General features: G+C 50.5%; 1 protein-coding gene across 1 annotated transcript; it reads left to right on the top strand.

Moving 5' to 3' along the window:
- Positions 1 to 14,025: 14,025 nt before the first annotated feature.
- On the top strand, positions 14,026 to 15,182 carry FOXB1 (forkhead box B1). Its single transcript, XM_042940492.1, has one exon. It carries the CDS (start codon positions 14,026 to 14,028, stop codon positions 15,001 to 15,003), a length of 978 nt encoding a protein of 325 aa, XP_042796426.1. The 3' UTR covers positions 15,004 to 15,182.
- Positions 15,183 to 15,542: the final 360 nt, after the last annotated feature.

The following is a 15,542-nucleotide window of genomic DNA, read 5'->3' as shown; positions in this document are numbered from 1 at the left end:
CTAAGTGTGCAATCACCAAAGCAATATGTAATGTGCAGCAGGGACAGAAATGAAATTCCTTGGGACTCAAAGCCTAAGAACTACCCATTTGGCCCTTCATAAGTAAGGGAACCATTTGAGTTGTTCCTGCTAGTGAGGAGAAACAGAAAGAACAGGCAAGATTTTCAGCATGAAAGCTGCCGTGGGTCTCATAACAGTAAGAAAAGGATATTAGTTATTATCCCTTTAAAACTTAGCTCAAACAGTCTCAAGCAAAATGAAAAAGTATTCGTTTACAAAGAGTCCAGGGCTCACATGAAGAGAGAGGGTTCGCTCTTCTCCTCTTCCTCTTCTTTTTCTCTGTTTACTTCCAAGCAACAGACTCTGCTTTTGCTTTTGTCTCCCAAGCCCCTAAAAACAGTTTTTAACTGCAAGAAGTCCCAAGAGAAAGCTCTTTCCCAGCAGCCCACATGAAGTTCGGATTTGTATCTTATTTGCTTAGCTTAGGTTTCACTATCCATGCTCACAGGAGGCCAACAGTAGTGAATTTAACTGAATCGTTAGTGATCTAAAATTATTTCTAACTGCCATAGGCCCATTGTTTTGAACTTCATTGGGCATATTACGATACAAAGTGTCCATTTATAGACTGCAATAAATCCATCTAGCCAAGGTATTTGGCAATTAACCAGTATGTCTGCAGCACTAGTCTGCACAAACAGCATTAAGGGAACTTTGTTAGAAAAGTTGTTTGGCCTGGTCACCCTCTGGTCTAGCAGAAGAGAGGTCAAAAATACTCTGTGTACACAAGTACACTGTGCTTTGAAAGAAAGGCATATTTCCTGTTTCATTAAAACTTACTATGTTGGACAATCATAAGACGTTTGTGAAAGCCTGGCCTCCGCAATTTATTAGAGCCACAGGGAACAGAAATGCTCTCTGGCAAATTGAAGTATCACAGTGCCATTTAATAGCCTGTTTGACAACATCACTTTGGGTTTATCATGTCTGGCTCGTTTTAAAAATTATTTCACATTGCGTTTCACATTTTAAAGGAAGAATGGAGGGGGAGAGGAAGAGCAATTCTTCAATAAGAGAAATGTAAAATTCAGCTAATTAGGAGGAAAATGTTTCTAATCCAGCTCAATAAATTTAGCAAAAAAAAAAAAAAAAATTAGAAAACCCAGCAGAGCAGCTGGAAAGCAATAAATCATATTTACTTCGGATCCACACCACTGCCAGCGGCTGCTTCAAGGGTCTGGGAAAACTAGCCCTTGTCCAACTTCACTTCTTTTATTTCTAGAGACATACGGCCTTTTTTGAACTTGGAGGGGGATTTTATAAAGAGTGCTGTTTTATTTACTCTCAATTAATCATGCTCAACTGTAAACAAAGTGTCTGTTTTAGTTCTGCTGACAATTATCCACTTGTCAACATCTCCCTCAAGTACCTTCAGCATCTGGCTACCGAAGAGAAACCTCTACATCAAAATGAATGTCTCGGTGAACTCTGGAATTCATCTGTTTTTTTAGCCCATGAGCAACCAGGATTCCACCTAACAAATGTCACCTAGGCACCTTGATCAAGATGTATATAATCAGACGATAAAGGGTTTCTCAGGACTCGCTTTCATTCTCTCATGTTTGCTTTGGCAAAAAGAAGAAAATGATTACAACCTGGGAATCTAGAAGGAGGGGGCTCTGTGATTTCTGATACTTTTACAAACCACCAGGCACATGATGACAGCTCCAGAAGTGGCTGAGAAATCTGTCTCTCCATTAGTAACATTCCACTAGATCAACACAACCAAACTGTGCTATAATTGGTGGTAATTTATATGAGGAACACATAGGAGTTTTGCTGCAATTTCACTAAGATTTGGAAGTGGCAAGACTTTATCCACTGCCCAAACAACAACCCTTTTGCTTTGAAACACTTTTTTCTTCCTTTTACAACGTGTAGAGAATATAGGGGAAAGTTGCTACCAACATCATTAATATTTCACCAACAATAAACGTTTTTAAAGGCAAAACAAATGTTACATTTGGTGATTTGTTGAGGGAAAATTATTAGTATGTCTCTTGGAACTTCCCTGGGAGGAGGGAGCCCTAGAAATTTAAAAATGCAAACTGAACACCCAAGCTACATCCATTCTGTTCTTTCATCCATAAAAAAGGAGAGAGGGGAGGGGGCGGTACTGGGGGCTCCCACAAACCAGTCCCCTGGGGGAATATATAGGTTATCTACCAAGATTTTACATTCTGGAGATTAATTTACACCCACTTCAAAACCGAGGAGATTCGAATCACTGAGAAACACTCCCTCCAAGTTGAATTCCTGAATGAGGAGAGGCGGCAAGCCCGCGAGGATAGAGACCACCGAGAGAAACTAGGCGCCCAACACGGCCAGGCCAGAGTTCAGATCGATCGAAAATGGCCCGAGCCGACGTCAAAATTAACCTACTCGGCGAGGGAAACTTGGGTACCTGCTCAGCAAGGGCCCCAGATCGCTACAGAACCAGCCAAAGTGGATGGGAAGCGGGCTGGGGTGAGGGGGGAGATTCCCAAAGGGGTCAGCTTGGCTCCTTTCCGACAAAAGCTGATCAATCTAACTGCCCGTAATTGATTTTAATGAGTAGGGGAGTTTCCTTCGCATTAACAATTGCCCCGGGTCATCAGTCTGCGCAGCGGCAACTCCCCGCGCAGGTCTCGTTGTGTCCTTGCGCACAAGCCAGTCCCGACCACCACGCCGCCTAGCTTTCGGGCCCTAAAAGAGCAAAGGGGTCGGAGAACCTGATCCTAGCCGGACTGCCGCCCGGTTTCACCTGGTAATTTATGCACAATTAATTGAGATATCTTTTATACTTGATGTGCTGCAAAATTAATGCCTAATTTATGTAATTAGTCAATTAACTCTAATTCTAGCATATGTTCCCAATGCCCAGAAGGTGTTCTGTTTCCCAGGTACTTATTTTGATGTCACGAAATGCAACTAATTAATTTTACATGCATATTAATTTGGGATCTCTTTAGCAGTTCCCTTTGTGCAAGTAATTTTAATATTTGTCTTTCTAACCTTTGGGGGTAGGGTGGGGGAGGTGCAGGTAGGTGTGAGCGACACGTGGGCACCAACCTGGATGATGCTTGAGGGATGGCCCTGGTCGAGGGCAGGGTGCTCGGCCAGAGCCTCAAGTGTCAGAAGTGCTGTGCTCAGCAAGCCCTTGCCGCGTGGCGGATGCTGGCCCCACCAGGTACATTTTGCGCGCTTCTTTAGTAAACTGCGAGCCTCTGGGCCTGGAGGCGGAGACTCCAGGGCGCGGCTGAGCGTAACGCCCCGGGCACTTCCGCGTCCCAGGTCAAACCTCTCGTTGCCTAGTCAGCCGCTCTCCCGCGAAGGAGCGAGAGGCACTCCCCGCCTCGCGCCCACGCCTCCAACTTGAAGAGCGAATTCAGATTTCCGGGCCCATCCTTGGAGGCTGTTCTGCGATCGCGGCCCTTCATCCGAGGCATCCCGCTGCTTCCCGAGTTGGGGGAGCCAGAGCGCCTGCGCTTCCCCAAGCTGCAGGATGGAGGGAGGGAGGAACCGCGCTTCCTTCTCTGGCTGTGCAAGCCGCCATCTGTCCTCTTTTGGCCGGGAGCGAAGACCAAACAGGGCGAAAGTTTACTTTCCAAGTTATTGGGTGGCACATTAAAACTTTTATCCTTTTTGGACGAATTAATGAGCAATTTAATTAATAAAATCAGAGAGTAGTGTAAGTGCTATGATAATGAAGTTAAATGAGTGCACAGTAAAATATTCACTAATCCAGCGCATTGCCAAATACCCCCTTAATTCTGCTTAACACTAAAAGGGTTTTGAGCACCATAATGAGATTCCTCTGTCTGCTAATTAATTGACACGCTCCTGAATATTCATATGAGCTAGCACCAATACGTTCCTAATTGCACCGTGGAATAGATCTCAGAGGAAAGTAAATCGCCATAGACTTAATTAAAATAATGTATTCCAGATCCAGGACTGGAAAAGATGAGACATTTGCCTTCGAGCGCGCTAAGAAAGTGGCACCTGGTTGGAGGGGAGAGATATCAAACGTCGGTGCCCAGCCTGAAATAAGCGGCGTGGGACGCGCAGGGAGGACTCTGGGCTTCTGAAAACAGCAGCTACGCTGGGTCCAAACCCCGCGGCTCCGGAGGCCGTGGCTCCCAGGAGCATCCGTGCTCCTGCTGCCCTCCACAAGGTTGCCCTACCGGAGGAAGCGGCTCATGGGGCAGAGCTTAGGACCCCGACCCCGAGCCAGCGCCCTCTCCTTCCTCCCTGCGGCCACCCAGGCTGGTCCGAAATGCTGTTTACAGAGGCGCATGGGGAAACGTCGCCGGTCAGGAAATTCCCTGGGAAACTTTTCCCAGAGGTTGTCGGAGCCGCTGCGGCTCGAACTCTCCCAACCCAAATTGCTATGTTGGAGAAGTCACTGGCACTTCTAATCTGGGGAAGGGCGGTAGCTCGGGGGAGAACACTCGGATCCTGTGGTTGCTGTCCTCTCTCCTGGATCCCACTTCCACGTGAAACCCCGCCGTCCCCAAGACTGCGCCTGGAAGTTCCTGGGCGCATCCTCCCTTTCCGGGCGAATCCAGTGAGGGGTGCTTTTCCCAGCCGAGCTTCCCTTGGCGGGTAGGAGGGGCAGCAGAGCCGGGCTGTGGACTCTACATCTGGGCTTTGACGGTAGAGCCATTTTCACCAAAGCCACGCAAGTGAAATAAATTCTCATTCCTCGGAAAGACGAGATTCCCACCCGCCCCCACGCTCCTTCTTTTAGGAAAAAAAAAAAAAATCACCACAGGTTAGAAACTAAAAAGAGTTTATTTGAAGACATACAAATGCATATTTATTATACACATGTAGGCATTAACAATGTAAATTACACCGCCAGCAGTTGCTGGTTGTTTATTCATTAGATCTTTAGAAAATCTACATTGCCTCCAGTCAGCGGGATGATAATGTGAAATACACAAGCAGTTTACATAACCAACTTCGAAGCACAGCTCTGCGCTCCGCGATTGGGAGTCATCAACAGGTCGCGGGGATCCGGACGCGAAAACCTAAGTAGCTAATAATTACCGAAGATCTGGGACGCCAGCTCCCTCTGTCCTTTTGAAGAGGGGTAAAAGACGTGGGATGTGGGAAAAGGGAAGGAACTGACTCACTGTATATGGCTCACCTATTTTACCCTGATTGTGTGCAGTTTTTTTGTTTTGGGGTTTTGTTTTGTTGGCAATTAAAAAAAAAAGAAAACTAGGTAAAAAGAGGATGAACGGACGGAACGGAAAGATCAATAGCCTTCCCCAACTCTGGGTATCCCGGACAGCCAGTTAAAGACTATGGATTCAAACTGCTTTGGGGAGGAGGTGTGAAGCGAAAGGTGAGAAGTTTCCTTTACTGCTGGCGCGGGAAGAAAAGGCAGCCTACCTCAGTGAAGGGAAACTATCCGCTCCACCAATCAAATTGCGATGGCCACCATAAACAAATGGTTAGGACTCCAAAGAAAATCACCTGCTGAATCAGCCTTTGGGGAATTATTAAATGCTCCGTGGTTCTGGATTTACCCAAAAGATGGAGAGGGGGAAGAACGTACAGGGGAAAACTGCAGTGCAGATTTAATATTTATTTTATGTGTATAAATATTTACATGAAAATAGGTTTCCAAAGTTCTTTTCTAATGAAAATGATAAATGAGAGAGAAGTGAAGGTTCCTCACTAGGGTCGCTGTTGTTGGGGTGGGGAGGTGGTGAATAATGCCAAGCACAATCTTAAGTGCCGGTGTCGAAGAACGGCACCAATGCTGGGAACGGTCGACTTAATGATTCATCCCACTCTCCGGAGCCACCCACCTACCGTGGCCTACCAACTACGCAGCTGAGGTGTGCAGCTGATCGGGAGGGGTTGGGGGTGTTTGACTTTCCTGTTTCCTCCCTCCCTCCCTCCCTCCCTCCCTTTCTTGTTTCGGTTGGGCCGGCTGGGTACATACGAAATACCCTGCCGATCCCGGACACAGCACTGCTGAGACGGCAGCTAGTTTGTTTGCGGACCTACAATCTGGCGTCCATGCCGCTGCGGATATTGAAACGAGAGTCTCGGACAGAAGAGACGCGGGCAGAGAGGCAGAGGAGAGAGGGAAGGAGACAGCGAAACAGAGGAATGCGCAGGGGGGTGGATCTGTTTCTGGGGTGTCGGTAAGCCCTCGGGGCAACCTGGTTTCCCCTACAGCTTGCAGGACACAGCTACCCACCAAGAGTGAGCAAATCGAGCGCCCGAAGCAGGGGCGGTGCTGAGGGAGAGGGCGCGCGGCTGGGGGCCGGCACCCCGCAACGGGACCCGCGGAGCGAAGCCCTTGTCCCAGGTGAGACCCGCCTGAGCGGAAAGACCCCGCCGCCCAGGAGCGGGCCGCGTCTGCAGCGCTGCAGGCCCCGCCTCCTAGCCATTCGTAGCTGGGGGAGGCCGGGGAGGATCAGCCGCTTTCTTTCTTTTCTTTCTTTCTTTCTCAAACCCGCTTTGTGGGTGGCAGCTCAGCGGGGGACGCATGGAGACAAAAAAACAAAAAGCCCAAACGGAGAGACAGAGGGAGAGAGAGAGAGAGACGGAGAGAAAGAGAGAGAAGAGAAGAGAACAGAAGAGAGAACAGAGAAGGGCGGAGATAGGGACAGAGAAATCAAAGTTTTAACCTTCCCAGGAACACAGCGAATTATTATATCTAAAAGCTGTTGTAGTCTTCAGCGAAATCTGCTGCTGCCATTAAGAAAACACATACTGCACACGTCCACAGGGTTAAGCTCTGCTCCTCGTCAGCCTGAACAAACAAAGCAGAAGCGCGGGGTTTTAAGGCTGGAGACCTACAGGTTATCCCGTTTCAAAACAAATGAACACAAGAAAATGCGCCAACAAATATTACGGACGCAAAATATTCTTTATTTTCGGATATTTTGCAGTCCCCCCCCCCGAATCGATTTTATTCAAATTTATGAGCAAAGTGCATGGAGTCTATGGTACAGGATTTAACTTCATATTCTACTGCAGTCAAGATCTTATTTTTTCTGGATAACACATGCCAAAGAGGATGAAGTTTTCCTACTTAATGGAAGCTTTAAAATACTTTACAAAGCTAAACATCACCTTCTTGCGTCTGCTTTCCCAAAATTCCTCCCCCCCCAAAAAAAACAAACCAAAAAACATTTTAAGAGTGATTACTTAGCCAGAAATACTGATTCCCCTCCCCCCAAAAATCTGAGCAAACAAGTAATTCCTGACAAAGAAAATTAATATGAAAAGTATAGGGTGATTTTTTTTCTCCCCTTTTCCCCTTAAAAAAAGACCCTTTGCTCCACCCCGCTATTAAACAAAACACAATACCTTTTTCTGGGTGGTACTGCACAGAAGTTGATTCAGTTTTGACAATGTTGTTTAGCTATCATTTGCTATTTTGAATGAATGGGAGCAATCCCCCCTTTTACAACATTTGTTTCCTATTATGGAGAGGTGCAGCAGTTGAGGGCAGACATGTGAAAGTGGCTGTTTGATTCTCTTTTTCATCCCCCTGACCCTGCTTTTGTCCCTCCTCACCCTGGGAATGTCACGCCTCGCTACTTCACTTTGAGATGCTCGAGAAAGTGGCTTTGTTATTCCCTTTTAGACATACACGAAATTGTTCTCATTCCCCCCGCTGTAAAAGATACTTCACATCAGGACTCGGTTCACAAGTGCAATGCAATTTGGCTTAGTCCAACCTTTGTTCTGCTTGTACAAATGAGCGAACAGTGCACACATTATACAGTTGATCTACTGCTGTCTTAACCCCAGAGTTAGGGGCTGGGAGAAAAGCAAGTTAATCCCTTCAATACCAAGGTGGCTTTAGCAATATTTCCTCCAATAATAATAATAGGTTTGAATTGCTTCTTCTGTTTCACACAGTGCAGAGCAAAACTTACCGGGAGGGTTTAGCAGTAACAACAAAAATCCTTCCACCAACCTTTTGCAAATAACTTTCTAAACAAGTACATTTGTAGGTTTGGTAATGCCCAGTTTAAAGCGATGCAATTGCTTGTGCAAAGGAGGGGATGGACTTAGAAACTCTGGCTTTAAAGACTTAAAATCTCAGAGCAAGCAAAGACCAAATGGTATTTAGCAAACCGATTCCAAAGAGAGGGCATTATGGCCAGCAGGGCAAGAGTTGTTTTCACAGGCATTGAAATTGCCTGCTCACTCTGGGTGGGGGTTGGCACTTCTCTGGGATGGAGGTCAAGGAGGACCGGCACCTAATGCTGACTACTGTTTGTTTTGTGCTTGAGGTAGAGGGAAAACTGAGCCTTCCATACTCTCCAAATTGCAGCTGCTACTTGAGAAAACTTCTGAAATGTGTATGGTGTTGCCACTCATTTTCTCCCAACCCCAAGGGAAATATTTTAGTTCCAAGTGTCCCCAGTCATAGCCAGAGGCCCTGCCCATCGCCAGATGGCATGGAGTAAGGATGGGACACCTCTGAATTTGAGCCTCCCAGGATGGATGGGAGTAAAGAGTGAGTAGGAGGGGGAGACTCTTGCCTTTTTTAGAACCCAGCAAGATTGGACAGGAGAGAAGCCCTGATTTTAGGCAAAGTATTCCTCATCAAAAGTTTATTTTCAACCTCTCTGTTAGGGGTTGAGGTCCAAACCTCACATAGCCCAGTCACACACCAATGAAATAAATGGCTCCAAAGTTCCATGGCAGACATCTTTGCTACTATTTGGGAAAATGGGTGTGTTCCTACCGTGCCTGGCATGAGGGGTTGGGGGTGGAGGTGCTGGCTAAGAACAAGAGAGAGGGCACAGAGTCCTTTCGCTGCCCGTTGGCACCAGAGCCAACAAAGTGTGTCCCCTCCCCCGTCCTCTCCTCCTTGGGCAGCTTGATTTCCCCCTCCGAATCTGTGGAAGTGGCCAGGCAATGCGGGCTCAAACTCCTGGGGCAGTCGTGGGAAAGTCTTGGCGGATAGGTTTCCCCTGACGCAGCTCCCAACTGGGTGCAGATCTCTGCGGCCCAAGAGCCCACAAGACCGTGTCCGGGGACCGCAGCCAAGACAGCTCAGTGAGTGGGTTCCCTCTGGCCCCCAGATCTAGAACACTAGAGCTAGGCTGTGCCACGCGCAGGTGCTGGCGGTGGAAGGGCGCACATTCTGAGGCCAAACCGCCCCCAGGACACTCAGAACAACAATTTTTTTTTTTTTTAATTGATCGCTGACAGGCTGAGGGAGTTTGTTTTAGTGCTGAATACCCAGGAACAAAATCCTTTTGAAAGGAAAGCTAAGTCGTTTCACGCCACCAAAGTGCAGATTTGGTGAAGAATGACTGATGGGACAAAGCGGCGCGGTGAGTTAGCGCGGGTTCCCAGAGAGCGCGGAGAACTTGGGCAAATGCGGGAGGCGGCCTGCAAGGTGGGGCGGGCCAGAGGAGACCCTGACACCTAAAATCGATGCGGAGCGCGCCCGAAGACCTTCCCCACCTGCACATTTCACTGCCCATTTGGTAGAGAAGATGGAGAAAGTAGAAGGGAAAGAAAAAACAAAGTGAAGAGAAATCCGTGACAAGAAGGGAGGAGAGAGAGAGAGAGAGAGACGGGGGCGGGTTGGGTGGGAGACTCAGGGAGAAGGAGGGAACGACTCTGAGGGAGGAAGGAGGAAGAGAAGGGGCAGACGAAAGCTCAGTCCCCAAATGCTCCAGGCAGCCCCGGGTTCGCTTTCCAAGTCGGGAAGGCGGGTATTGTTTTTGGCGCCTAGGAAACCTTCGGAAGCTGCCGGGTACTTTCCCTGCACCTCCCATCGGTGTTTGGTAAATATTAACAAACCGGGCGCGTTACTTTCTGGAGTGTGCACGGAGAGGCTGGCCCCGGCTCGATGGTTTTCCTCTCCTAGAGCCCCCGCCCCCTAACCCCAGCCCCACCGTTCACGCACACATACACCTGCTTGACAACAGAAGGAATCAAAATCAATATTGTATTTGTCACCCCTCTGTCTCCTTTTTACTCCCTCAGCAGCCCGGGTGCCACTGAAGCGAATTGTGGATTTATGGAGGGAAATTAGCATAAATTATTACGAAATCTGTAGCCGTGTGTGGTCCAGCTTGTGGGAAAAGAGGCCATTGCGAACTCTCCAAGCAGAAAGGTGGTCGGTGGTGGGCTCTGCGGAGGCGATGAATGGCTATTGCATGAAAGAGATTTCCATTTGGTTTGCACATGGGTATAATTGACTTATGTGTATTTTATACAGTTTTCCCAACAACTCCCTAAGCCTCAGAGTCGGATGTGCCCCCTCCCCAGAGCCTCTGTTTGCTTTGGGTTCTGTACAATAGACTCTGATGCACTTTTCACTATTTCTGGAAAGTGCTCCTTCCCTCCTCTTCTTCATAATACCAGTCTTAAAACGGTGTAAATGACATGCAAATCCCCTCCCCCTTCCTCTGGGCTCTTCAGTAGGATCTGAAATGCAATTTTGTAGCAAAGTGCCTGTTTTAAACGTGTATTTCACAATTCCTCACCCACCCAGGGCAAACTTGTCCAGTTAGGTTCCATTCCCTTAATTAGCCCTGTGCATGGGCAATATACCTCACCTCCAGTCCTCACTCTAGCCAAACTTTGGAGACTCCTGAAACACGAATTCCTACTTGTATCCTCACATGTCTCTGAGACTTGGTGGTGACAACTTTCCCTGGGGAGATTGACAAAGATTTATTTCAACCTAGATTTTCTTTTTTAACCCAAACGTTTCCACTCTTAGAATTTAGTTAAACTTCTGTTTACTCCAAGCAATGATTTCGACGGCCATACAAAGGCCCTTTGCAGGGCAACAAAATGCCAATTGTTAAAACAAGAAAACGTTTCTCTCCCCATCCCCCACCCACAACAAGCGTAGGCACACACCCGGTAGAAAAGAATCTTCCTGGCTGTCACTGGGGGAACAGAGATCTTTCACTCCTTTCGTTATGTATCCCAATCCAACCACTCTCAATGTTTTTTTTTATCTATGTTTCTGTGTGTCAGTATGCACACGTTTGCTAAGAAGATCCTAAAAGATCCTTAGGGGCTTCGATGCTGGCACCTTTCCCAGGAGCACTCCTGCCTCCACAGGAGCACCCCCACTTTTGTATCTCGGAGGCCAGCTGCCTTCTGGAGCAGGAAAGCTGTGGACCAACACCTTTCCATCAGGAAAACACAAGCCCTTACTACTATGCTTCATCGGGGTCCCTAGGCTACAGGTCTCCCCAGTTCTTCCCATCCCTGGACCTTCAAACCAAACTGGGCCATGCCCAGTAACACCCCAAAACGACGCACCTCCTTAGGAGCCGAAGCATGCACAGTTCAGGCAAGTACCGCTGCCTTGTGCCGAAGCTGGGCAGAGTCCACCAGAGTCCAAATGGTTTCTGTGTGGAGGGTTTATCTGCCCTTGTCCAACCGTGCCCCCAGGGACAGGTCAGCGTCCCACCTCCACCCCTCGAACCCACCTCCTCCTCCTAGTTATTTTTTCCGAATTAAGAAGGTGACATTATTCTTTTCTTCAAGCACTTCTGTTAATATTGAAAAACGTGTGCTTGCATCTCAAGCGAGGCAGCCCAGACACGAGAGCCATTTCAATATTAATGAAATTGTTTAATCTCCTAAATTCATCGTGTTTAAGTTACGTTTTGGTGAGTTATTGACCACCTCTGAAACTGTGGTTAATGGAGGGTGTGTGTGTGTGTGTGTGTGTGTGTGTGTGTGTGTACGTGCGCCGAAAGATTTTTATGCTAACCCCAAACAGCTCCACTAATAATGCTCTAATATCACTAAGCGTCCAAACTTCACACCCAGAACTCTCCCCCCACCATCACTACCATCACCTCCTGGGGGAAAAAAGTTCTTACATTTCGGGATTGAAGATGATTTAGTGTGGGCTCTAGGTATTGAGTTTTCAACGAGGTAAAAGATAAAAGGGATTTCTTTTAAAAACCATAAAGGTGAAAGAATGTGCAGAAGCCAGTGGGAACTCCTAGCATCTATTCCTTGACTGGGTGCATGCAGGCAGGGTAGACTCACTATTTCATAGCAATATGATGATGCCGCCAACGCCCACGACGACGACGATGATGATAATAATGATGATGATGACAATAATTCATTGAATCTCTGGAGACTAATCCGAACAGAAGGGAGCCTACCGCTGGCACCAGGCAGGGGGACCCTAGGCACATCCCCGCTCTCTCCTTTCTCCCAAAAAGGAAAACTCCCTGGTTCTTTTCCGGTCCAGAAGTTACTGCTGTTTTAGTGGGTCCGCAGGCAGCTTTTGCTGGGCTCTCTAAACCCGAAATACTTTCTATTGGGGGTAGGGAGGGGAAAGGGAGGAGATGGGAGGGGAAGCAGGGGTGGGAGAAGCAGAGAAAAGTTCCGGCCATAAAATGCAAACTTCCAGGCAATGCCTAACTCCTAAAGTTTCAAACCACATGGGGAAAGCATGAGACTCGGCCCTTCATCTGGTGATAAAGTGTGTCAAACAAACTCAGGCCCTCCGCCAGGTCCACACAGTGTCTGCCCCAACAGCCCCAGAACCTTCATCCTGTCCCTAATTCAATTCCTAGAGGACTTTTAGAGTGAAGACCCTGACTATTCTCCCAGATAGATTTTTTTTTGGTTGTTATTTGGCCAGTACACTTACAAACTGGGTTTTACACAGGTATAAATACTTATATTTCTGTAAGTAGTTTTTAAACCCCATCACTTAAGGCTACACACCCAGTGTGTAGAGCTATGGCAGCAGCCTAGGAAGGTCAAATCAAACTTTGACCTGCCTCTTGGAAGACTAGGGGGAAGGGTGTATTTTCATTATAATAACCCATGCAACCAGCCCCGTATTGCCAAGCGCAGGAAAAGGGTCTGCTTCAAGGGAAAGCCGTGCCTTAACGTTAGCTAACAATACAAACCCGATACAATGCAGAGGAAACAGAATACCCCAGCCAAGCAATTTCCATGTCAAACATCATCTGCGCGGCAGCTCGGTCTGTGAACGTGAGTGGTCGCCTGAATCCCTGCTCCGCGGCCGCCACCTCCTCATACCTTCACACCGCGCACCCTGGCCGGCGTCCTGCTCACCACCGGTGGCCGAGGCTCTTCCCCCTCGCCCAGTCTTGAGCTGGAAGTGATTCCTATTGGCCAAGGTGTCCATGTAAATAGGTGTGAAAGAAACCAGAGCTGGCCAGGCTCTCCCCTCTCGCTCAGTCCCCTCCCTCTGCAGCCCCCGCTCCCCCTCCTCTTCCTCCTCCTCCCAAGGCGATTGTCATATGATAGCTAAGAAGTGGCACATTAATGAAGCGCCGCTACAGGGGTCTTTTCTGCTCCTGTCACCGCTTAAAACTATCAGATGGTTCGAGGGAGGACATGGAGGCAGCCACCTAGCTCAGCGGAGCCGCGGAGCCCACAGCAGCGCCCTCCGGAGCCCCGAGGCCGCCGCTGCTGCCGTCTGCACCGGGACTCCGCAGCCGAGCTCGGCCGCCCGGGGAGCGCACCGCCAGAAGCGCTGCGGACTGGCCGGCTCCGGGCGCTGCAAGGCTGAGCTGCGAAGCTCAGAGACGCGCGGAGCCCAACCGAGACCAGACACTGTGTCCCAGCTGAGCACAGGGAGGGACCGCAGAGCTGCAGTGCCATCCCGGATGCGGACAAACAACTTGGAGCAACTTTAAGGTGAGCCCTCCGGTTGCATCCCTGCCCCAGACCCCGCTCCAGGTCCGTGCTTCCCCCGCGCCGCTCATCCGCTTCCCCTTCCGCGCCCCCCGGCCGCACCCCACTCTGCACTCAAAGTTGCCAGCTCCACAGCGCGGGCGCAGGCTGATCGGGCGCCGCAGCCCCTAACCACCACGTCTGGTCTGTACTCGTCCCGGCTGACCTCGCGGTGTCTGTCTGTGCATCCATGCCTCCCCCCTTCCCGTTATCTTCCCCCCCTGTTCAGATCCAAGCAGCCGCCGGCCCGCGCGGACCCAGAGCAAGAAGGGGGCAAACAAGAAGATGCCTCGGCCGGGCCGCAACACGTACAGCGACCAAAAGCCGCCCTACTCGTACATCTCGCTGACCGCCATGGCCATCCAGAGCTCGCCCGAGAAGATGCTGCCGTTGAGCGAGATCTACAAGTTCATCATGGACCGCTTCCCCTACTACCGGGAGAACACGCAGCGCTGGCAGAACAGTCTGCGCCACAACCTATCCTTCAACGACTGCTTCATCAAGATCCCGCGGCGGCCAGACCAGCCGGGCAAGGGCAGCTTCTGGGCGCTGCACCCCAGCTGCGGGGACATGTTCGAGAACGGCAGCTTCCTGCGGCGCCGCAAGCGCTTCAAGGTGCTCAAGTCCGACCACCTGGCGCCCAGCAAGCCCGCCGACGCCGCGCAGTATCTGCAGCAGCAGGCCAAGCTGCGCCTCAGCGCGCTTGCGGCCTCCGGCACGCACCTGCCACAGATGCCCGCTGCCGCCTACAACCTGGGCGGCGTGGCGCAGCCATCGGGTTTCAAGCACCCCTTCGCCATCGAGAATATCATCGCTCGAGAGTACAAGATGCCTGGGGGGCTGGCCTTCTCCGCCATGCAGCCCGTGCCCGCCGCCTACCCGCTCCCCAACCAGTTGACTACCATGAGCAGCTCGCTGGGCACTGGCTGGCCGCACGTGTACGGTTCCGCAGGCATGATCGATTCGGCCACCCCCATCTCCATGGCTAGTGGCGATTACAGCGCCTACGGCGTGCCATTGAAGCCGCTGTGCCACGCAGCAGGCCAGACGCTGCCCGCCATCCCGGTGCCCATCAAGCCCACCCCGGCCGCGGTGCCCGCGCTGCCCGCGCTGCCCGCGCCCATCCCCACCTTGCTCTCGAACTCGCCGCCCTCGCTCAGCCCCACGTCCTCGCAGACAGCCACCAGCCAAAGCAGCCCCGCCACTCCCAGTGAAACGCTCACCAGCCCGGCCTCCGCCTTGCACTCGGTGGCGGTGCATTGACCCGCAGCAGCCGGAGCCCCCTCTTGTTCCCCTCCCCGCCAGCTTATACGCCTTCCCCGCCTCCCAGCCCTGCCCTCCCCCCATCTAAGACCGCCACCCTAACTTGTCCATTTCACCTTCGGCCAACCCTCTCTCCCCCAGGAGAACTTTGTTTTGGACCCAGGAGACAAAACACAAACTTGCAGATGGCCTGGAGGCGCGTGGGAGCTGTCCTCGCCTCCACAAGAGGGGAAGGCAGGGAGCACCTGGGCCAAGCCTTCCGACTCCCCGGCCCCCCGAAACCCCCTCCCATTTAAGAGGCAGGGGAAATCCTGCCTCCCGCCTTCGCGGAGAGGAGCGCGTCTTCCCTCGGCCGGGATCGGCGGGGCGCAGGACACCGCGCAGTCAGTTCCTAGACAAGAGAAACCGCCTCGGAGGTTTCCTCGAACAGATCTCCCCTGAGGGCTACAGCCGCACCGCGGAGGGCCGGATCTCGTTTACGTCTTGGAAATCTGCCGGGAAGAGGGACCACTAATCTTCCTTACCCGACTCGCCTCCGC

Source organism: Panthera leo, chromosome B3 (genome assembly GCF_018350215.1).
Source record: "Panthera leo isolate Ple1 chromosome B3, P.leo_Ple1_pat1.1, whole genome shotgun sequence".
NCBI lineage: Eukaryota > Metazoa > Chordata > Mammalia > Carnivora > Felidae > Panthera > Panthera leo.
The sequence above is the reverse complement of the archived record's forward strand: the minus strand, read 5'-3'. Positions and strand labels throughout refer to the sequence as shown.

Coding starts and splice junctions, on each gene's coding strand:
- FOXB1 (XM_042940492.1), top strand. CDS start 14,026: ATGCCTCGGCCGGGCCGCAACACGTACAGCGACCAAAAGCCGCCCTAC.